The sequence below is a fragment of the Aythya fuligula genome, chromosome 12, assembly GCF_009819795.1.
Source record: "Aythya fuligula isolate bAytFul2 chromosome 12, bAytFul2.pri, whole genome shotgun sequence".
NCBI lineage: Eukaryota > Metazoa > Chordata > Aves > Anseriformes > Anatidae > Aythya > Aythya fuligula.
In genome coordinates this window covers 265,590-288,875 of record NC_045570.1, presented here as the reverse complement: position 1 = coordinate 288,875, position 23,286 = coordinate 265,590, and the positions used below count along the sequence as shown (strand labels likewise).

Sequence of the window (23,286 nt, the reverse complement as noted above, 5' to 3'; positions counted from 1 at the left end):
TTTAGATTAGAATATTTATTTGAGGTAACAAGGGATGATCGTTATGGGTCCCTTTCAACTGGGGATATTCTATGACTTCTGAAGGTCATCTAGCACAACCCTTCTGCTCGAATCACCCATCAGCTTTTAAGCAGACCTTGTTATTTAAGCTCCATTTCATTCACTGTACCTGTCAAAAAATATATATATATAATCAAAAGAAGCAGTGGCTGAAGAATCATCCTTTCAGTATATTACTGACTGGGCAGAAAGAGATTAGATTGCTTTGGACCTCTGTCAGGAGATATATAGGACTACATTTGGGGCTCTGGATCAGGTTAAAGTCACAGACTGTAGGATAAGGTTTGAGATTTCCTAAAGCTTCATACAATCAAACAGAGCTTAAACAGTGAATCCAAACACGGTAACAAAATAAATAAAGACAGAGGAAATAATGCTTATTGAAAGCAGGGCAAAATCCATCTCTTGAACAAGTATTTTTTATTGGCCAGTATTTCAAATGCATATCCTACTCCTACCAAACAATGCACAATCATTAACAAAGCTGCAATATGTGGAAGGAAGCAAACTTGCAAAAAGTTCCTACAATTTTACAAGGTCCCCCCAAGTTCAACTGTAAACCCATCCATGTCAACACACTTCAAGTCACTTTCTGGGACCAAATGTTAGATTTTACTTGTCATCGCTTAGCTGTGAACCACTGTTGAAACTCATTGTTCACTTGACTTTCCATATGAAATATCTCAAATTGACAGCATGTAACATTTTTGGCATGCAGCTTCTAAGGTTGTCCCTGACATGCAGAGTATGCTTTCCAACTCCATCCTCATGCTAACTTAAATTACAAAAATCTTCTTGTCAGTTCTCTGCAGGTTATGCTTGGTAACATTATCATTGATTTCTTGCTTAGGACCCAAAATATGGGTGTGGGGGGGAGTAGGTTTCTTGTTTTAACAACAGGTGTTTATCATTTGCAAGTTTTGCTGAAAGTATCATCTGAAAGAATATATTATTTCTTGAAGCACACATTGTGCTGCCTGGCTTGGCATCAGCCTGCACTGGAATGCTTATAAACTTATTATACAGGCAAAGGGCAGGCAGGACAGTTGAATTATGTAAAATGGGAGGTGAAAGGTAAACACCAATTATTTTGAGACAGCCTAAAACCAAATCAGCTGCACTGTGCTGTCAGAAGTGACCACGCATTGCTGTGGGGCTTCGCGCTGGTTGGAAATTTAAGACAAAAATATTAACGGAGCACCGATCTAAGCTCCTACAGCCTTCGCAAGAGGCCGGTGGCGCTGTGTGTGGAGAAGGTGACAGGGACACCACAGCACCCCAAGACGGGCTCGGTGCAGGTTGACGTCAGGGAGGAGCTGGGCCGCGCCGCGCGGGCTGGGGGCGGCCCGGGCCCGTCCCCATGGCAACGGCGAGGAGGCGGTGGCACGGCAACAGCGGCCACCAGCCGGTCACCTGACCCGCGCCCGCCGATCACGTGATATGATCTCCATCGACGCCATCTTGAAGCTGTGTCCGAAGGTGAGGAGTTTTTAAATTTTCTTTTATTGGGTTTCTCTTTAAATTACCTCAAAACCGGCCCTTGGCGCTGCCAGCGCGAGCGGAGAGCGCCACAGGAGCAGCAAGCGGCAGGGAGGGTTCGGGGAGCGGCGGCGGCGGCGTGCGGGTGGGCCCTGGACCAACGCGTGGAGCCGAGCCCATGTGCTGAACCTCCCCCGGGGAGCTCGCCGGCTGCTGCCCGCTGCCTCTTCCTCCTCTTCTTCTTCCTTCTTCTTCTATTCTTCCTCCTCATCCTCTTCCTCCCTTCCCACCCGTTCTGGGCCGCGCCGGCGGTACCTGCACGCTGCCGCGCGGGGACCGCGCGCGGCTTGGCGGCACCTCGGGGGGGGAAGGGAAGGGGCAGCCCCTCTTTGCTCTCCCCGTTCCTCCACGGGGTCTCGGCCCTGAACCGCAGGTCATGGGCTGGGGCTGCTGCCTGTCCCATCCCGTCCCCTTGAGGCCGGGGACCCGCGCTGCTTGGGGTAGGCATTGGGGTTCCGTGCTGGCCGTCCCTATATAACAGAGCAGCGATCTGCGTTAAACCTGCGCTAAACAGGGAGCGCATAACTTAACTAATGTGCAAGTGTGTGCTGTAATTGCACAGCTGATAACACGCATCAGCTACAAGTATCAACAATCGGTGTATCTGAACGTACTCTGTTTTCTGCTTCGACATAGCAGTGTTAAATGGCAGCGCCTTTCATTTGTGGGCTTCCCTCTTAGTTCCTATGCTGCTTTCAAATGAAACAGGTAAGGAAAATATTTGCCTGCTTTGCATTACTTATAAAGGGTTAAAATTACTAAGTTTGATTTAAAGTAGTGCCATGTTCCTATAGTTTTCCCTAAATGACTCTGAAAATATTTTAGCTTGATGTTATTCCTTGAAGGGCTTCATGTGATGGCAAGTCTGCTTGCAGGGGGAAGAAGCACATTTATTGTTACAATATTATTAAACATGTTGTAGTCAGTATGAAACAAACAGCTAAATGTTTTTCTATAGCTAAATAGGATGGTTTTCAAACAATAGATAAGTGAAGTAAAAGAAGTGGTTGAATGGAAGGTTAGTCGCTATTAACTTTGTTGTTGACATGTCACCCATTTGCTACTGCAACATCTTTTATGTATAATTGGAAATATATGAATGGGATGTAAGTTTTCCTAGCCACATAGACAAGAGTTAGTCATTCAATCTACTGTACCAAGCAGACAATAGAAATTGAAGCTGAAAATGCACATCAAGACATCTGTTTTATATTAAAAAGTTAAATAGTTGGATATTTCAGTTTAATAGTAACTGAACGCACATAACATTGATTCCTGTTAGTAAGATAATACTGAACTTGAATTAAATAAGCAGGTTTTTTGGTATACTCACATGTAAAGTGATACTATCTTGTTTTAAATAGATTTATTTTTTAATTTGTATTTCTCCTAGTTGATTTACAATGGCAGTACAATATTGATAATTCTTAATCTGCTTACATGTATCCAGTTAAAGGCATAAGGCCTTTAAGTTGTTTTATTTTCTAATTATCATGAATCCAATTACCTTAATGGCTTCTTTTATTTTTATTTTTCAATTTTAATTTAGACTTTAGCCACTAACAGGTAAATATTCTTGAAACTAACACAGCAAAATAGTAACATTGAAGACAGTAGTCTTGTCTCTCCTAATAATTCAGAATTTAATAATATTTTTGGATGTTCAGCTAAAATACATAAGCATATCAAGTGTGAATGATATTAACATTGCTTATATTGATAATTATGATGCTTCTGTAATAGATTGCTTCAATTGGACAGATCCAACTGGGAATTAAATACTAAAAACTCTCAGAGAATCCATACATATTGGAACAACTATTTCAAGGAAATGTTCCAAATGTATTTCTCAGTGTGAATCTGTGTTTTCCAACAGGTACTGAACTTTTCAATTATAACAGACTCTGTAGATAACCTGAGTAGTAAGGTGAATGGCAAATAAAGATAACTTGACATTCCTGCTTTGAATTTTTCTATAGATCAAAATTATGACATATGTTTTTGAAATAAAAGAAAAAAGTATAGTGGCCTTAAGCCTGACAAATTTTTATGATCCTGCAAATATTATCTGCACATAAATTAAACAATCAGTAGCTCTACCAAATCCATGTGGAAAATAAATCTGAGTTATTCTGAATGAGTACCTTCTGGGATTTGTTTCTGCTTTAAAGAAATTCTTAAATTTCTATCTATAATTTTAGTACAGAAAAGCTATAACAACCTGATTTTTATTGGTGGAAATATTTAACTGCTATTGTGGAATAATTACATATTATTATATATGCTTATTTTCTTGATAGATCAAAAATAATCTGTATATGTGTTCAGACCTTTAACGTACTGCTTACCTTAAAAATATTAAAATATTAGAGTAAGCAATGTATTATGCTTACATTCGAAAAGATGAGGAAGAAATTGTATCATAAAGTCCCATATGTTTTCTAACTAGTGTGTTTTAAGTAAAAATCTGAAAAATAAGAAAGGCATGTCTTAAGTAAACATCACTGGCTGTATCAAATAATAAGAAGAAATTCTATTTCTTTGCTATATTCAATTAAACCAGAAATTGTATGTTCTTGTGTCCAGTAGTAACAGATTTATTTAAAAATCAAAACACCTGCAGTGCTTTACAATAAATGCATTTCTTACAGTTTGTATTTAAGTTCCAGTAAGTGTGATTATTTTTTTTTATCTTCAGAACATACAGTAACTGGAAGGTGCTTCATTCATATCGCATGTGTTGCCTCAGCAAATAAGCCTGCACATCTTCTGCTGACACTGGGCAATCCCATGAGATCTTCCAGTGTTAAAACAAAAATCCAAAGTTTCCCCAACGTTGTTGCATCTCCTGCAATGCAAAAATGTAAATACATTTCTTACGTTTGTCTAAACAATATTTTGAAGTAGTGCCACATGTGGCAATAGATCCATGCTGCGGTTGCCTCTTTGAGAGGGCCACCCCACCTGACCATGCAGGCATGGCTGAGGCTTAAACCTGCCCTGAAGCATCATCATGGCGCTTCTGTCTTTCTTCCTTACACTGCCTATGGGCAAAGTAAGGCCAGTGGTGCTTTTTATTCCTAGTAGACTCCTGCCAGAGTCAAAAAAAAATTATCTAGAAATACATTCTCATTTTTAAATTACAGCTGTATACTACATCCACAAGTCCCCTTTTTCTTTTTTTTGTGGGCCTTTTGGACCAGTTCTGGAAGTTCTGCTTTGGCCAACATACATTTCTTGGAAAAAAAAAAAAAAATATTCCAACTTTTTTTTTTTTTTTAATTTAAGGATAACTGATAAAAGAAGTACCTGTCATCTCTGGATGTTCTACATTTTAAATATAGTATTAAAAAAAAAGTATATTAAATACCCATTTGTGTGGGTATTTAATAGGAACCTGAATAGGTTATTTTCTGGCATTTTTTCAGAAGTAAATTCCACTGAAATTCACTGTCCAGCACCCCCATCTCTACCCCACAACTTTGCCCACATCACAAAGTATCCTTTCATGTACATTTATATGTATTGGCTTCTAACTTAATCTTCAACGCTACCACATTATTGCCTGTGGTTTATGGTTAGATATGTTTAAAGAAAGTGTAAGTGGAAATACTATCTTTAGCTTTCCCTCAAAACAAACAAAAACATGTATAAATTGATTTTCCCTACAATTAAGGAACTATAGGAAAAGCTACAATTAGTAGCTTTTCTAGAAAATGACACTTTTAAGTATGCTTTGACATTTGAATGGTCTTTAATACAGTCAAAGCGAAGTGACTAACGTAACTACATACCAGAATTACTTATTTGTACCAACTTCTCAAGGGAAAAAAATGCTTATTTTTGTAAATTATGTTGATGTAAATTGACATTGGTTTTAGGAGACATCAGTGTATCAGAGTGAGTACATCAGGAATACGTTTTCATACCGTATCATGAGTTTTACTCATAAATGTGCCAGTTACTATTGATTGGTTTATTTAAGTGTCTAGCATTCAAATGGGTAGTCCTTGTAAAGAAAAACAATAGTTGTAACAATGCTAATCAGCTTATGCTTGAAAAATATTTATCTTGCCAATATACAACTTGGAGGCATGCAGTTAGAGGCTGTCCTGGAAGTACTCTGTCCAGATATTTTGAATAGTATTTATACTATCTACATAGTCCTCAAAATATTTGGCTATTTAAATAGCCATTCTGAAAGTTTTTATGAAGTTGGTGGCTTTGGGCTTCCACATTTAGTAGATAAATACTACTGGTTTGTGTTTTTATTATTGTATTAATTTTTAATATTTTATAAAACACTTTATCCTAGATATTATGGAAGAAGGAAGAAACGTTGCAGTACTGATGCCAAGTATTAGAGAACAGGAAGCTGTACTGATTTCTGAAACAGTCATTGGCCCAACACTGCAAGCCAGTGAAGATCAGAGGAAATGTAAAACTGATCCATTAATCCATGTTATCCAGAAGCTAAGCAAAATAGTTGAAAGTGAGAAGTCACAAAGATGCCTTTTAATAGGGAAAAAACGTTCCCATCCTAATGCTTCTGCACAGTCCTTTGAAACGGATGATCTTTGTGAAATCCCAGCTAAAGCAATTGAGTTCTCTGTTATTGCTACTAAAAAGACCGAAGAGTTACAAGCTGATTGTTTTGTGACTGAATGTCTTCCACAAAGCAAAAAAAAGGTGACATGCTACCAGTGTAGTCTATGTAAGTTTCTATCACCTTCTCTCTTAATGCTACAAGAACATATAAAACAACATGGGCAGAAAAATGAAGTGATATTAATGTGCTCAGAATGTCATTTTGCTTCTAAAAACCAAGAAGAACTTGAATCTCACTTCCAAAACTACCACGAGAATGGTAGTAAAATGCAGACAAAAGTACAGCAATGTGTAGATGTCTCGAGTTCATTTTTGCAAGGGCCAGTGGAAAGAAGTGTCAAATCAGGGACTGATCAGACAGGAAATGTGGAATGTAAAGATATAACTCAGTCTACTCATATACCTGAAATGGGTAGGAGGAAATGGTATACTTACGAGCAGTATGGCATGTACCGGTGTTTAATCTGTCGGTACACCTGTGGTCAGCAACGAATGTTGAAAACTCACTCTTGGAAGCATGCAGGTGAAGTTGATTGTTCCTATCCTATCTTTGAGGAAGAAAATGAAACTGCCAACTTGTCAGAGATGGTTGTAACTCATACACCTCACAGCATGGATGCAGTTGTTCTTTCTTTGGAAAATAATGAACTAGATATCCATGGTGAACCTACTCTTCAACTTCAGATTTGCAATTCTGAGCAACTGTCATGTAAATCACCAGTAGGAACAAATGTAAAAGAAGAGGTGATAAATCAGTCTCTAGTGCATTCTCCTACTACAGAGGTTTTAGAGGAGACTGTATCAGATACAGAACGGGATAATTTGGTAACTGATAGCCTACTTTCATCAGCACAGAAAATCATTAATTGTAGTCCAAATACAAAGGGTCATGTTAATGTAATAGTCGAACGTTTGCCAGGTGCTGAAGAAAGTGTCTTACAAAAGCCTTTCTTGATAAACACTGACATTGAAACAGAAACAAAAATAATCTCAGAAGCATCCCATGTTACTGGTGAAGAACCTGATGAAGTTTATCATTCAGATGAAATCCAAGAAGTAATAATAGGATGGAATAATACCGAGAAGAAAGAGAATGAATTAAGCCCTATTAAAAATGTAGCAACTGATGAAAATGCACCTCCTGTACGAAGAAGGACAAATTCTGAGTCTTTACGACTACACTCATTAGCTGCAGAAGCTCTTGTTACAATGCCTATCAGAGCTGCAGAACTAACAAGGTCTAGCTTTAGGACTTTGACTGGGGAAGACACTGTGGTTGCAGATACGGGGCAGGGAGAGGCTAATGGCCTGTGCATGGCTCATCCTAAATTGGTATCCTCGCATAAGAGTCCTTCAGAGGAGTTTAGTGGCTTAAACCAAAATGAATGTGCAATAGTTGAGATACAGAACGAAAGGCCAGAGTTATCAGAAGCACCAATTAAAATGGGCATTAGTATGTCACTACTCACTGTCATTGAAAAACTGAAGGAGAGGACAGATCAAAATGCTTCTGATGATGACATTCTGAAAGAATTACAAGACAATGCACAATGCCAAAACGCAAATGATGCAAATATTCCAGGAAGTAACCTAGTAGAATATATACCCAGTGCAGATCGGCCCTACCGCTGTCGCCTCTGCCATTACAGCAGTGGTAATAAGGGCTACATAAAACAACACTTGAGAGTTCATCGTCAGAGGCAGCCCTATCAGTGTCCGATCTGTGAACACATTGCTGACAATAGTAAGGATTTAGAGAGCCACATGATCAACCATTGCAAAACAAGAATGTATCAGTGCAAACAATGCAAAGAATCCTTTCATTATAAGGTAAAGTTATTTCCTGTGCCTGTCTATAATTGCTAAATAACCTATTTGTCTACTTTTTTTTTTTTTTATAATTGGTGATCCCTCTTTCTATCTTGATTCAGTCTGATATCCTGGTTTCATTGTCATTACAATTGAGGGTTATTCCTAGCAGTACTTTCTGAATATACCATTCAGCTATAATTACTCTGCCTTACCCAATGAAATAAACTTGCTTCTTCACATAAGTTATTTTCATGAGAACCATCTTATGAACATCTTAATATCCTGTTGTTCTGCTAACCTGTAGCAACTAAAAAAGTGGAAGCATCAGAGAACTTAATAGCAGAAATTTTAAGAGAATGCTCAGATGCACCCACTAGTTGTGAGTGTGAGCAAAAGCAATAGTAATTGGGGGTAACAGGAGAAACTGCAAAACAGATTATTATTTTTTAAATTTCTTTCTCTGTTTTTGCTTTAGGCTGGATGTTCTGTAGAACAGAGCTGCAAGATGAGTTGCCATAGCAGAATATTTTACTTGGGCCTTTTTTTATCGTCTCCATTTTAAGCATTGATACTGATGGTGTGTGTGTTCCTCTGTACTCAATTCAGTAGTTACAAATAAAGAATAGATAACAACAGTACCCAGTCTTAAAACTGAAACTCTTTTAGGCAGCGATAGTGCAAATTTTGCTGTATTTCCTGTTGTCTGGTCTTAGTTTGAAAAACTATACTGGTTGGGTAGAAAAAGGTTTTCTCTCCCTCTTCCTCCCCAGGCAAGTAGAAACCACAACAACACATTCTTAAGTCAGAAGGCAAAAAGAAAATGGAGCCATTTTTACACAAGCCATCCTCTAACCTCTAATCTTATATTGCTTTTGGAGTATAATAATTCTGGAGGAAAAACTGTTTGCCACTTGTACATGAGAATGTAGAAGATGGGAAGAAGGGGGAAGAAGGAAATAGGGAAAAGAAAAAGCTTGAAAATAAAAAAGTCAACATGACACATTACAGTTACAGATAATATGTAATGTATATAGTCATTTTTCTAATGAACAGGTTTTTTTAAATTAACAAAAATCACAATCATATGAGTCATTTTCATCAATCCTATATGTTATTAATTAATGTTATGTATTTTGTTTTGTTTCCAGTAAAACTAACTGAGGGATAATCTGTATATATGCTAACATATGTTTTATAACAGTTGTCATTAAAAGTTGAGTAGCAATGTCATATATTACTGCAGTGTCTGAAGTGACCGGTGAATGTTTGTAGTATGTATTTAAACACGGGCAATTGTTTTTTCAGAGCCAACTGCGAAATCATGAGAGAGAACAACACAGTCTTCCAGATATCTTTTCAACAGCCACATCTAACAAACTAACTGTTTCAAATGACATAGATGAAAGAGAAGGTACTGTTTATATTGTCACTTAAAACTACAAAAAATCATTCATAAAATGACTTGTTTGCTATACTTGCGGGCTTACTGTTTTTAAGGTCCTTTTCAGGCCAAAATGTTTTCACATCTATACCTAACCTAAATGCGTGGCCTTTTCAGTGTGCAAACTTACCTAAATGATCGGTTTTGAGATCTCTTACTCACAGTTATTAGTAGGTAAGACATTCTTTGCACATTTAATCAGATCCTCTTTTTCTTCTTTTTGAAAAACAATTTAAATATTTACAGATAATAATTGTTATGGAGTATTATTTTGCATTTTTAAGAAAAACAATCCTTTTTATCTTTCTTCAGCAACTATAGTATTTTCTAAATTTCCTAGAGTAAACAAAATAAAGCCCTTTTTTTAAACTCATTGTGGTTACACAGTTTTCTATCAGCATATACATACAATACAGTCTATTCTGCTGTTAGAAGTTTCTGTTTAATTACGGTAATGTCCAAAATGAGTCCAAAATGAGTTTTAATCCTGGAGAGGCAAATGTAGAACATTTTAAAAATGCAAGCTATATATGTAATAGTCACTAGGGTAACCAAAGGTATGCATTTCTAAAACATTTGGTTAACTGTGTATCTGCTTATAATTTAACAGTGTTCTTAAGAAAAACAAACCTGATGTGTAAAGGTAGTGAAATAGGAAGAAAATAGCTAATCCCTGAAGTTAAGGGAAATGTGATCCTAAAATCCTTTCAGTGCTCTTGGAGGCCCAGTATCTAATATAACTTCAATGCATCCTCTTTTCTGGTGAGATAAAGCTCCTGAAAATATTTACAAAGCTTCTATAGGCAGAACTGTAGATTTTTTTGTACTTAGCAATTTTAGAGTATTGTTGAAAAATGCTAGTAATTATATCACCTCTGAACAACTGTGAGATAAAATATTTCACAGTTTGTGTTCATAGTTCTTTTCTGTCCTAACTATGTCTCTTGTTTGTTTATATAGCAAAATGTGTACTATAATAGTACTTAGATTGCAGTTGAAATATCTGGGTTCTACTCTCACCTCGTTGACGTTAGCACAGATACTTGTGAAGAAAGGTACTAAGCAGCATGAGCCAGGTAGACGGCTTGAACCATTAACAGTTTGTCCAAAGCAACATGGTAGGCGTCAGAATAAAGTGAGATCCTTAACTCCTGACTGATTCTTAACTCTTGTTCTGTTAGCTCACACTGCCTCTTGTTTTGGCTTTCAACATACGTGATGGGAAATTAAAAATTAATTGGCTCACTAGCCTCAGGTAGAATGACCCTTCCTGGCTCCTTTTTGCTCTCATCAATGCAGAAGACATTAAGACATTTAAATATTTAAATTCGGGAAATTGTTCTGTAGTGCTTATTATATCCATAAAACCTAAGCTTCAGATAGCTATCTGAATTCCAGGGGAGCAGAAAAAAGGCTAGGGAGGGTCTGCTGGTAGTGAGAACATTAAGTTTTGTGTTTTATTTTTCTTCAGAAGAAATAGCATAGTAAGAGAAATGATAGGAAAAACATTGTGAGTTTTGCTGGTTACAAATATATGGTAGCACAGCTTGGATTAGTAGTTCTGACACTGTTTTGACTATTTTAAACCAAGATTTTTTAAAGATGACCTAATAAAGCAGTACTTTGAGATTCCTGAATCATATCAGACTTGTGAATACTGTACCTTTTGAGCTAAAGTCCTAAGGTGACTGAAAATCAAGATAGCTAGCTGCTTTTGAAAATACTACATTTTAAAAGGTGTTGTTAGATGCTATATCCTGACCTGGTAATTTAACTTCCACAAAGGAGGAACCTCTGTTTGTGAAAACTGTCTGCCTTCGATGTAGTTATTTCAGAGATTTTTTTTAAAGTATTTATTGCTCATTACTGTCTTAAAAGTGTTACATCCAGGCACCTTAATTAAATGTTTACCCCACATGAAATTCAGTAATGGTGATTCGAATTAAAACAGTTTTCCTTTTAAACTTTTATTAACTCATGCTTTGGAATGCTTAAATTATTTCAGAACCAATTTATAATCAAATTACAACACCACTGTAGTACAGCAATCTCTTGTCAAACAAATGTCATCCCTGTAAAGCAACACAGAACAAAGAAGTTTATGGCATAGCATCTGTTTATGTGAAAGATGCCTGAGCTGGAACAGTTCCATTTCTTGTTTATGAAATAGTTAGTCCTAAAAGTCTCTTTATTCATCATGGTTGTACTATAAATTAAAAGAGAACATTATGAGACTGGATATGATTTGATTGTAAATGTCTAATAATGAGGGAATAGGGTAATAAGCAGAATTACAGGAGCACCTGTTACTGCTGTGAGAATAAAGATCTGTCATTCCATGTTCACTTTAAGAGACCTGATGTCCTCAATCCAGAAAGCAAAAAAATCCCACAACCTCAAGAAATAAGCTGCTGAAGGAGGCAGGGGACATGACTGCTATTTCACTTCAGTTAGAGATTATATGATGTGTTACATAATTCATGTGCATTTTGTTGAAAGGCTAAATCTAATGTAGTGATTGATATAAATAATTGCTCCTAAGTTACTAAGTTACTGGGTGGTTAGCCTCTTACAACTATGCAATAGATAATATGCTTGTGTAACATTAAAAATCTCATTAGATACTGTTTGTTTTAAGCAGCCTGCCGAATAAAATACCAAATTCATAATATAAAATACGTTTAGAAAAGGTTTATTCTAAAGTTGCAGAATTTAAGAAGGAAAACCCATTCTGATAGAGCATGCAATAGACCAGCCTTCACAAAACCCATGCTCTACCAAAGATCTGCAGTCCAGTGTCTTTGTGTTCATTTGCACTCTGCATAAATGTATATTCATAAATGAATAACTACAGAAATGTAAAATCTGATGTCTCCAAGGGTGAAATTAAGATTATTTTTTTAATTTAAATTAAAGATTTTCTAACAGTAGTAAATTTTAAAAAGTTATATGAGCAGATAGTAGGAAAAATTCTGATATATTTTGCTTTAAGAACTTTAAGGTTGAACTGCAAATGGCTTGACTGTTCAGTCAGTGAACAAGAATTTGATGTAAAGTTGAAATGAACTTAAGCACCTACCTTACTTGCTCTTCGAAAAGGAAAAATCTAAAACCTTCAAATAGTGAAGAGGTTAGATGCAGAAAGCAAGACCTTAGATTTTAATTAAATGTTTCTTTTGGCAGTAGTCAAAGTAGTTTTGATTTAAGCAGCTCCAGATTGGTATTCCTTTGTGTATCTGCGGTTAAAGTCATTAGAAGAGTGTATGAAAGCTGCTGTATGATGAGCTGGAGTGGGAAAATGACCTGCATAAAAAATACCATCCCTCCTCTTAAATGTTCATATTTAAACCCATATCAGTTACATTATTCAGTGAGGGAGCAGGAATAGGGCTGGAGTGTGACTCTGTGTCTACAGAGTCACATCCCAAAAATGTTCAAACTGTGCACTTGTAAGCACAGATTTTCCTATGTAAAATTAGTCATTAGCCTTTGTCTCTGCAACCATTAATTTTTCAAGAGTCTTTTTTATTCTGGAAGGAGAAACAATTTTTGTTGCTATTGCTTTTCAGTAATTTGGTGATGTTCCAAATTATTTCTTTATACATCTGGTCAGTATTTTGTTTTGTTTTGTTTTTTGGTGGCTTGATTTTTGTTGTTTGTTTTGGTTTGGGAGGGTTTTTTTAGATAATCTCAGATCCTTCTGAAAATGGCTGTGAATGTAGTGAGACTACAGTTAGAAACTTCTCTTTTCTCATTGCCCATCTTCTCATGATTTGATTCATTCTACAAAACAGTGAAAAATGATGGGTTCAGCAGCTCCCACATTTTTTCACCTTTTGCTGTAACTCAGGATTTTGACCCAACTGGAAGAAGGGAAGAGTTCATAGAAAGAATGTGTCTTCCTAAAAATTTTAGTAATTCCAGTAGAAGGTAGGGCAAATGCAGAACAGCATGGTAAATAGAATGTACCTTTATTATCTCTGTCTATTGCCAGTTTGCTCCAGATACTAAAGTATTACTTTCAAGTGTTAATTCACGTTTCATAATTCAGCTGTGCTGAAATTATCATCTGAGAACTGACAATGCTGGATTCAACTGTCGAAAATGTCGTGTTTTTTCATATAGGAAATAAGTCTTCACTTCAGAAACTGTACAGATGTGATGTATGTGACTACACAAGTACAACTTATGTTGGTGTACGAAATCACAGACGAATTCATAACTCTGATAAGCCCTATAGGTAAGTCTCAATTATTGCTAACTAATGCTAGGCTCTTAGTCTGCTTGTTTTAATGCAATTTTGAATATATATTAAAGAATGTCAGTACTATAATTTTACTGCAAATTTGAAGGAGCCATGCTTTCTGTTTGATTCAACCCTATGTAATTAAAATTTCCTAGTGTCTCCAGGATGCATTGCATTTGAAAACTGCTGGTTTTCAGTTTCAAGCATCCAGATGTGGAAAGGGAAATAATTATCTTGTAATATTGAACTTTGGCCAACAGCAATAATTTATTTAGTACTCATTAAATACTTCATTTTATTTTGGATTTACCTTATTTCAAAGTGTTCTCCATTGCGATATTGCTGCTTTTAAAGCTTTGTTTCAAAGCAGCAAGGTAAACAGCAAGATTCACATTCCTTAATGAAGGAAGGAGGAGGAGTCAAGGTACATCCATAAAGTCTTGGCTCCTACAGTTCAGCAAATTGCTGCCCTTTGTCCTGTCCCCTTACCTTTTTTCCAGGTTTCAAACAATATTAATACATTTAGGATCAAATTGTATAGCTTTTGTAGATGGATGTTACATGGATTTACAGAAAAACTTGGATATCTAGAATTACATTTAGTACTATAGGTTCTCAGCAGAAAAAGCAAATCATGCATTTTTCTGTATGATTCTGGTTGCTGTATACATGTAAATTCCTGCCTTTTCAGTCCGTGCTCATTCATCTCTGGATCTCTGTCCCTCTCTAATGGCTAGAAATAGATCTGAGTTAATACAATTTTTGAGCTAATAAACTTCCGTCTTTTTAATGCAAATTGTGGAAACTCATCTTAACACATTGAAATGCTTAACTGAGCCAGTAGCTTTCTCTTTTGGCTAAAAAAAAAAAAAAGGACGTGTGTTTTAATTTATGCATTATAACAATATCCATTATCACTAGCAAAAATTTGAAAGATATTTTCTTGGAAAGTAAGTGTGGAATACAAATAGATATTTTTTTCTTCTCCGAATCTTCCCTATTTCCATTATTTTTAACTTAGTTCTGTTGGAACAGCAGATACTGTAGTATCATGGTATTTGGTAGTTTTCTGAGTTGGTGTTAGCCCACCCTGTTTGATTTAGGAATCTTTGAAAATTTTCCATTGATGATACAGACTGCTGCTTACTAAATTTAAGCCTACAGATCCAGCTTGCTTTTCTTATTATTTATGCATGAATCCTTTAGACACATCTGCAGACCTTGTAGGATACTCAAGACACAGCTTAAAAACTGTAAAGATTCAGTATTTATGGTATTTTTTTTCTTTTGAAAGATGTATTCCTCAAGCCTTTCTGCTTGATCAGATAGCGACCTAAGTACATTGTAGTGATTTTCACACTCATAAAGGTATTTTATTATTTGTTTAACAAAAATTGCTGGAAATTAAACTGTATAGCCTCTAATGATTCATTTGTATTGATTTGATACCTTCTGGACATTAATACTGCACAATTAAATCCTTTCAAAAATAAAGTTAGGAACTTCTAGATAAATATCCTGTAATCTCAACCTTTTTCACTCTATAGACCAGACTTAGTAAATGTTGGACATTTTACCTTTTCAAAAAAGAGACAATTAAAAATCCTGATAAATGTGCAAAGGTTTAGCTGATCTTGATGGCTTCCATTAGATCTGTTATGTGGTACTATATTTATGCATATCTTAGTATTTTGTGTAATATTCTGTGGTCCAAATCCAGGGATCTCAATCTAGGATCTCATCTATATTGTTTTTAGACAACGATACCATGAAAAATGTAAAAATAAAAATAAAAATTTAGACAGCATGATGCAACTCACTTGTCTTAGGGCACTTGAATCTAAACATGTTGATCTTGTCCCTGACTTTTACTTCAGCTATCATGCTCTGAAACTTAGATGTTTTATTACTTAATAGATAGTTTGGCATTTAAAATGTCATGAGAAATGCCTGTTGCATTAAGCAGAATACATATTCTTAAGGAACAAGACTCGCTTCTAAGTACATTGTCTCCCCTATAGCTTTTATGGCCATATTGTGCCTTTGCGTAACATAGCCAAGCAATCTACATCACAGCTATTGTAAGTGCATCCCTTACAGATCATGAGGCATACCAGCTTTAGTAGAGGTGCACAAGGTAGCTGTAAGGATGGACCATGGTCAGTATTCATAGTGATTCTAGCTCGGATTCTAGTTGGAGTCTTTTTTGGAGCGCAAAACGTTCTCATAGTCCAAAAATTGAAAGATGTCATCACTTGGACTTCTTTAAATATTGTTAGCCTTTAATTGTAGTCTTTCCAGATACCTTTGCTTTCTCTTAAATTATATTTCTGGAAGTGTTAGTAGTTAATTGTCAGATTAGTTTACTTCTTGTTGTCTCTTTAGATGTCGAGTATGTGACTTCGCCACCACAAATATGAATAGTTTGAAATGTCATATGAGGCGCCACCCCCAGGAGCATCAGGCAGTGCAGCTAATGGAACAGTACAAGTATGTAACAGCTCTGATTTAGCAAAAAGCTATGATAGTACTGGTTTGGTTGTGTTAAGATATAAAGCAGAGTTTAGATTATATTCTTTTCCCTTCTATATTCATTCTTTGTTCCAGTGACTTTTTTTATTGAGAGGGAAAGAGAAAAGGAAAGAGATTTGATATGGTGTTCCCAGGTGATATTTATGCTAGCTAATTAAATAGGTCCATGGCATCCCTCTGGTACAATATTCCGCTCTCTTTCCAAAATGGGGTGGTTGTATATAAAATATGTATTACAAGAGGCTTCTGGACCGTGTTAATTGCCAAAGCATGGGTGGAATTGTTTAGGAAAATGTATGTGCCAAAACCATGCCTGGGGCACTTCTAACACTGTAACAATATAGATTGTTAAATTCCAGCACCCAGGAATGTTCTCTGGCGTTGTTTAATATCCTAATCTAAGCACAGCCTAAGTATATACACGTTTGTTAGAATCCAGATTGGAATCACGCTGCCCTAGTTAAGAATGAGTATGAATAGTCATTGTTTAACTGATGAGTGTAGTTTTTAGTCTGTCCATCTATGTTTATATACATAGAGAGAAAATTAATGTACTTCAAAAAAAGAGACTGTCATTAAAAAGGGTTAAGTCACTCAACTGTTGCTTCATTCACTGTGTACCAATCCACTGACCAAGCTGTGCTAGTAGTGCAGAAAAATTATATATCATCATATAATAAAAGACTAGTTGAATACATGTGCATACAGAACAGAATTAAGATTATTTTTTGACTCTTGTGTTTTGCAAAAATTCATTGTGACCTAATTTTATCTGTAAATGAATGATAAGGTCTGCTTTTTATTTTTAACAATGGCATTGTTTTGAAAAAGTCTTATTTGAAATACTAAGATTCTCAATCTGAGGGTGAGCTTGCCTATTTTTGAAAACATCCATTTTCTTTACAAGGCTCCAAATTAGAAGGAAGAGGAAAAAATAGAGTAGCACATTACAAAACACGTAATAGAGACAAGTGAGCTAGAAAGTCATGCCTGTTCCCCAGCAGGACAGAATTATGTCACTACCTAAGGAAGGCAGTATACCATTGTAATTTTTAAACACTGTTTTATGCAGGCCTTCTTGTGTTTCCAGGTCCTATTTCTGAAGAACTCTTTCTCAGAAATTTACAAAAATTTACTAGTATAGTAGTAATTTTAATAGACTTATCATAATACAATTTATCAGGGGATCCCATTGCTCGGGTAGAAATCATTTAATTCTTATTGACAAATGAATGAGATAGACTGAGATGCATTCCTAACTATAATTTGTTAGAAACAGTTCGCCTTCAGTATCTAGGAAAATTTGATCCTAGTCTTCTTCGTGTGATTTGAAAAGCTTCCTAAGTAGCTAAGCAAAGCAGCTTTCTTGTCCAAAAGATGATGAGCTACCACATCTTTACCCTGAGTACTGTTCAGCTCCAGAGTGATGATATACAGTATCACTCATCTCCTTCATGCTCAGATAACTAATTTATCATCTCAGAAAACACTTGTTAAAAAAATAAACTCCTCTGTTGTATGTTCATGTATGAGAAAAGTCCTGTGGGATTTGATCAGTCATATTATTTGTCTGTAAATATACAATATGTCTATGTAAATGGAATTTATTTTTCAATGCTTTTGAACTATCCAATCAAATTCTAGCAGAGGAAGAAACATTTTGTGTTCAGTTCTGAATTGTGCTGTGTATTCATCTGAGTGTCATAGAATTTGCAACTGTTTTTTAGAAAAGAGATTGGACTATTGGGAGAAAGAGAGAAAAAAGTACCAAAGTATTACCTTTATTAAATGTTCTCAGTTGCATTTAATTAAGTATGGGCTAAAATCTTCTTCCTACAAGAGATAATTGGGATTGGATACATGAAGGCCTTACTTCCTAAATACTAGGAGTGTAAATTAAATTTAATAGGACAACTACCTCTCAAACTTGAAAAGCATTTCTCAAACCGTTTTTCTTGAAAGATCAAGCATAGCTTAATAATTAGGATTATTTAGGCCGTGTTTTTGTCCATACCGTTCCCCCCCCCCCCCCCCCCCCCCCAGAATTTTATGTATAAAATTCAAACTTGGTTGAAGAAACAAGTCAGTGTTTCTTCACTGTATAAGTCAGTGTTTTATAGGGAAATAAAAGATTTAGCCTTCTACTACCTTGGGCTGCTGGAAAAACTCTATGGAACAAAATTATCAATCTGTGATCGTTTTCCAAACCTGGCTGGACACTGTGTGGGGAACTGCTCTAGCTGATCCTGCTTGAACAGCTGGGTTGGACTTGGTAACCTCAAGAGGTCCCTTCCACTTTCAATGATTCTGTGATCCTCAAATAAACTACTATATGCTACAGCAAAAAAGGCTTTATTAGTTCAGTTAAAATTAGCACTGCTAATTATACAGCACCTGCTTGGTTTAGAACAATGGCGAAGAGAGCTCCCCACCTGGCTGCCAGATACCACACAGACATCTCCATGTTTCTGAACTATTGCATATTTGCAGTATTTAAACAGTTTTATCAGGCCAAACATAAGATTTCAATTAAATTATTTAAGAAGTCAGAAGAGCCAATTTTAAGTTCTCAGACTGTATAAATAGTCTTAAATTTTGGAATAACCATTTTACAAACTTTTTTGACCTAGTTACAAAACTGAACAGGGCGACTAAGAAGAGGATTGACTTGTGTCTTGCTGTTTACTCATCCTTTTGGAAAAAGCAGTGAATTAGTACAATAGTAAAACTTAACTTTTAAATGCATCTCTTCCCCACATCTTTTCTCTAGATGTTCTCTCTGTGGATATGTATGTAGCCATCCTCCATCCCTGAAGTCTCACATGTGGAAACATGCAAGTGACCAAAACTATAACTATGAACAAGTGAACAAGGCTATTAATGATGCAATTTTGCAAAGTAGCAGGTATGTCTTACCTATTTTCAAGTCCTATTATCTAGAATTTTCAAAGGAGCCACCTCTAATCCAAAGTACAATTCCTGTCAAAAAGCAACAGCTGTACATTTTGATAGTTGTTTCTTTTATTATTTCAGGTTTCAAGGACAGCTTCCTGACAAAACCTTGTTGGAAGGCACAGATGAAAGTACAGTACCTATACTAGGAAGTTCAGACAACCTGGTGTCTTTTACAGAGTCTATTAACCAGACTAATAATGAAATTTCAGGTTCTGATGAAAATGAAAAACCTAACTTGATGAATACCTCAGGTGGTTTAGAAAAGAACTCCACTCTACCCCATCTTGGCACAGAATACTGTGTTCTTCTCTTCTGCTGCTGCATTTGTGGTTTTGAGTCTACCAACAAAGAAAATTTGCTGGATCACATGAAAGAACATGAGGGTGAAATCATAAACATCATCCTAAATAAGGACAACAGCACAAATCAGAGCACAAACTAGGTGAAGCATTAAGTTGAAGAGGGGGTTTCCTAGAGTGACATTTTCTATCTTCACTAATTTTGCCTGAAAAACTTGGTAAAGAGAAGAATTGCAAGCAAAACTTGCCAATTTCCCATTCTAAGTCCTTGTTTCAATAAGAATTCAAATTTTTAACTAGGGACCGATGAATCGTTTTAGAGATGAATATCAGGAGTAGGGAACAGAATGATCCATTTTAACCTGTTATTTCTCTGTATGGTGCCAAGAACGTGGGATTGTTGTTTTTCTTCTTTCCTTTTACTGTCTGGTACTAGTCAGTAACAATGACTTAGTACAGTATATTAAAACCTAAAGGCATGAAAGCTTTGTTGCTTCCCAAATAGTTACGCAAAAACATTTTAACCCTCTTTTTTTGAAGATAGCAAACTTACCAAATACAAATTTTACAACAGGATTTCATCAAACTCAGCCTGATTCTGGAAGTAGAAAGAGGGGAGATAAGCGCATATGTGTGCTTGCATGTGTATTCCCAATCTGTTTTTAAGACCTTACAAACTCCAGGTTGTCTTTCAAAAAAGAGTGGTATCCTATCCGTTGATTTAAAGCACCAGGAACTGAGTAAACTAGAAGCATTTTGCTAATAACTGTCTCTAATTGGATCCTAACTATAAGCTGGTATCTTTTAATTGATGGTATATAAAAGATTCTTCATAATAATGGCCTGCTGTTTCTTAAAAGGCTTTCTTAACACATTCAGCAGAACTATGTAAGAAATAAATAATAATTAAAAACAAATTTAAACTAAACCTGCAAAACAAATCACCTCATATGTCACTATTAACTTGTGGTGATTGTAGTACCTAGGAGCACCATTTTTTATGAGAACAAGGTACTAACAGTAATTGCCATAAAGATATTTTTAAATCTATATAGATTTCTAAGGATGCAGATGAAGAAGGAAAGGGATTTTGAGGAATGCCTACATGTTCTGGAGTTCCTTGAAAGTTGCACCAGCTGTATAAATAATCCCATTTGTGTGACAGGGTTTAATTGTAGATATAATACACAGAAGGATAAAGTAATCATAGCAATGTTCCTATAGAAAGTTATATTTCAAAAAATAAAATATGGAAACCATATTTTAAGCAAATCATCAAAAACAGTCACTTGTAGAATAATTTTACTAGTGTATATAATACAGACTCAGAAGGGGAATTAGGGATTACTTTGTTTTCTAAAAAACATATAGAAATCTCTCCCTTGTAAAGCACCGTAAAATTAGAGTGCTTTCTTTTTGTGTGTTAACAGCAGTTTGCAGAAGACAACATTCATCAACATCTCAGTTGGAAATATATACAGGCTAATTACCTTGCAACTTTGCTAAGATCATTCATAAAGTTGGCTACTTAAATTATTTGAAATACAGACTTCAATCAAGAGAAGCAGTAGCACTTCTAAAAGAAACCCTTTTGTAACCTGATTTAAGCTTTCTAGTGTGGCCGTTTATTTCTGTTTTTAAAGAATGGCAGTTGCACGGAAGCATACCTTGTTCCTGACATGGGAATGCAGTTACCTGATTTTTTAGAAGCTCATTTCTTAAAAAATGACTTACTCTTAGAAAAATAGTGTTTTACATTTATTTCATATTTATACATTTCTGCTAGCAGAAATGAGCTAGAACAGTAAGTCTAAGAAGGTGGTATGTGTAGCATACAGTCTGTTGTGCATTGCTGACTGTAAGTGGTAAACAAGTCGGGTTACTACTTTATGAAGCAGCACAAAATCTAAATGCCAGTGTAAAAGGCACTACATTCCACGTACATTCAGCAATTTTTGTTGTTAAGTGGTTTCCTTAACTTGTTCAAGTTAAATATCTGTAGTTTTTTATATATAAAATTGATATCAGAAAGTACACATTTTACTTTAAAATTGATATAATGTCAAAGCATTTTTGTGTCATATTTGAGATATTTTAAATACAGATTTGTAGTATTTTCAGTTAAAAGTTATTTTTAATATTTCTACAGATTTTTTCATTTAATGAACAAGATTTATTCACATCTCAAAATCAGTTAGAGATAGTAAACTTCTAATGGGATATTCATACTGTCTTATTGACACCAGTATTTTATCTATAGATACAGAATTCAATATAGAATTCATGCAAAAGTAGTAAACTATTTGCAGTATATCTGATCTTCTTCATTCAGAGATCCTATTTGTTGAAAAAATTAAAGGTAGGAAGAGATCCAAGATAATGTTAAACTACCAGCCAGTATTCACAGAAACAGTATTTTGCCACTTTCCTTATTTTTGCATAAAGGGATAATTATTTTAACATTGCTCTACTAGTGAAAGAAAAAAAGGTGAAAAGCTTGCATTCATAAGCTAAAAAGAAGGTGGCAGCGAACCAAGACTTAAAAAGCAAGTAGCTTTCAATCAAAGTTAAGAATTCTGGTGTACATGTTTGCAACATTTAATATAATGCACCGAGACTGACTGTAATGGGATTCCTAAGCAGGATGTATCTATTTACATTTGCTCTTTTCCATCTCGTTGCTTTTTTTTGTTTTGACCATGTGTTACTATAAAATAGTATAAAGTTAGTTGCCTCTAAAAAGTGTTATCAGTCCTATCAAATGCAAACAAATAATTCTTTCCCATATGCACAGAGGTATGTTTAACTGTCTCCCTGCTGCTTGCCATTAGTTACCCACTCACAGTTCTCATGGCCTTTATCAGAAGTTCTGCATGTGAAGTAATTATAGGCTTAGTTTCTGAAAGTAAAGTATTTCTCAGGTTACCTGCTTTAGAAAGTGTATGGTTGGCTTGTTTGCATGTTATGTAAGGGTTTTTCAAGCACATTTCAAAGTCACCAACTCTGCAGTCTCCCCCTTTCATATTTTCAGATCTTCTGTCACAGCACTATGAGCTGATCAGCTATTTCACTTGCTGTTTGTTTTATTAAGAGTTTGATCCATTACATGAACTGTAACTTGCAGCTTTGATTTTAAAGGCCTATACTTCTATTAAAGAGAAAACTTCCTTCCTACTAGACAACACAGATAAATAGGTGCGTATTTCATCTTTCTGATTTATGCTTGGAGTGGGATTCAGTCAGTTATTGTATTTTCCTCTTTCAGAAGCACTTATTTAATCATTTTAAAAAATGTACGGTTGGTGCTGAAAGTAACGTTTGTTAAGATATATTTAATAGAAATTTACATTTGCATTTGATATTCATGGACATGGGTACATGTATTTTTTTAAGAAAAGGTATTGTAACACTATGGCACTGCTTTTATAGCCAAAGTACAAAAAATTTAGAAAACTGACATGTAAAGACTGCAGTTAATTCTGATACTGTATCTTATTAAATAGGATGACTTCCATTTTATAAAATTACCCAGCACATTAAGCTGCATGCCTTAAGCTCTCTCTAGGGTTGTGTTCCTGATAGATGACTGTTCGGAACTATGAAGCAAAGTCTGTAGTACTACTTTAACTACCTTCTGAAATACTGTACAATGTTAGAATAATTTATTTTGCTTTACAGGAGTTTGTCACGTATTGACTTTAATAATGTATTTTGGTAATAAACTTTTTTTGTTAAACACTTTAGTCACTTTTATTTGACCTGTATGAAATAGGGTTATGAATACAGAAAACAGA

The 23,286-nt window shown here is 35.5% G+C and overlaps 1 protein-coding gene across 3 annotated transcripts; it reads left to right on the top strand.

Annotated features, from left to right (window-relative positions):
- The first annotated feature begins 1,487 nt into the window (after positions 1-1,487).
- Positions 1,488-23,167, top strand: ZNF507 (zinc finger protein 507). Of its 3 annotated transcripts, none has more exons than XM_032195598.1 (7): positions 1,488-1,539; positions 5,915-8,037; positions 9,325-9,430; positions 13,586-13,700; positions 16,092-16,196; positions 19,009-19,143; positions 19,272-23,167. In XM_032195598.1, the coding sequence occupies exons 2-7, from the start codon at positions 5,920-5,922 to the stop codon at positions 19,633-19,635; spliced, it is 2,943 nt and encodes a 980-aa protein (XP_032051489.1). In that variant the 5' UTR covers positions 1,488-1,539; positions 5,915-5,919; the 3' UTR covers positions 19,636-23,167. The 3 variants fall into 3 exon arrangements, with proteins under 3 accessions (XP_032051489.1, XP_032051491.1, XP_032051490.1); XM_032195599.1 differs by lacking the exon at positions 1,488-1,539 and adding an exon at positions 2,292-2,307; XM_032195600.1 differs by lacking the exon at positions 16,092-16,196.
- The last annotated feature ends 119 nt before the right edge of the window (positions 23,168-23,286 follow it).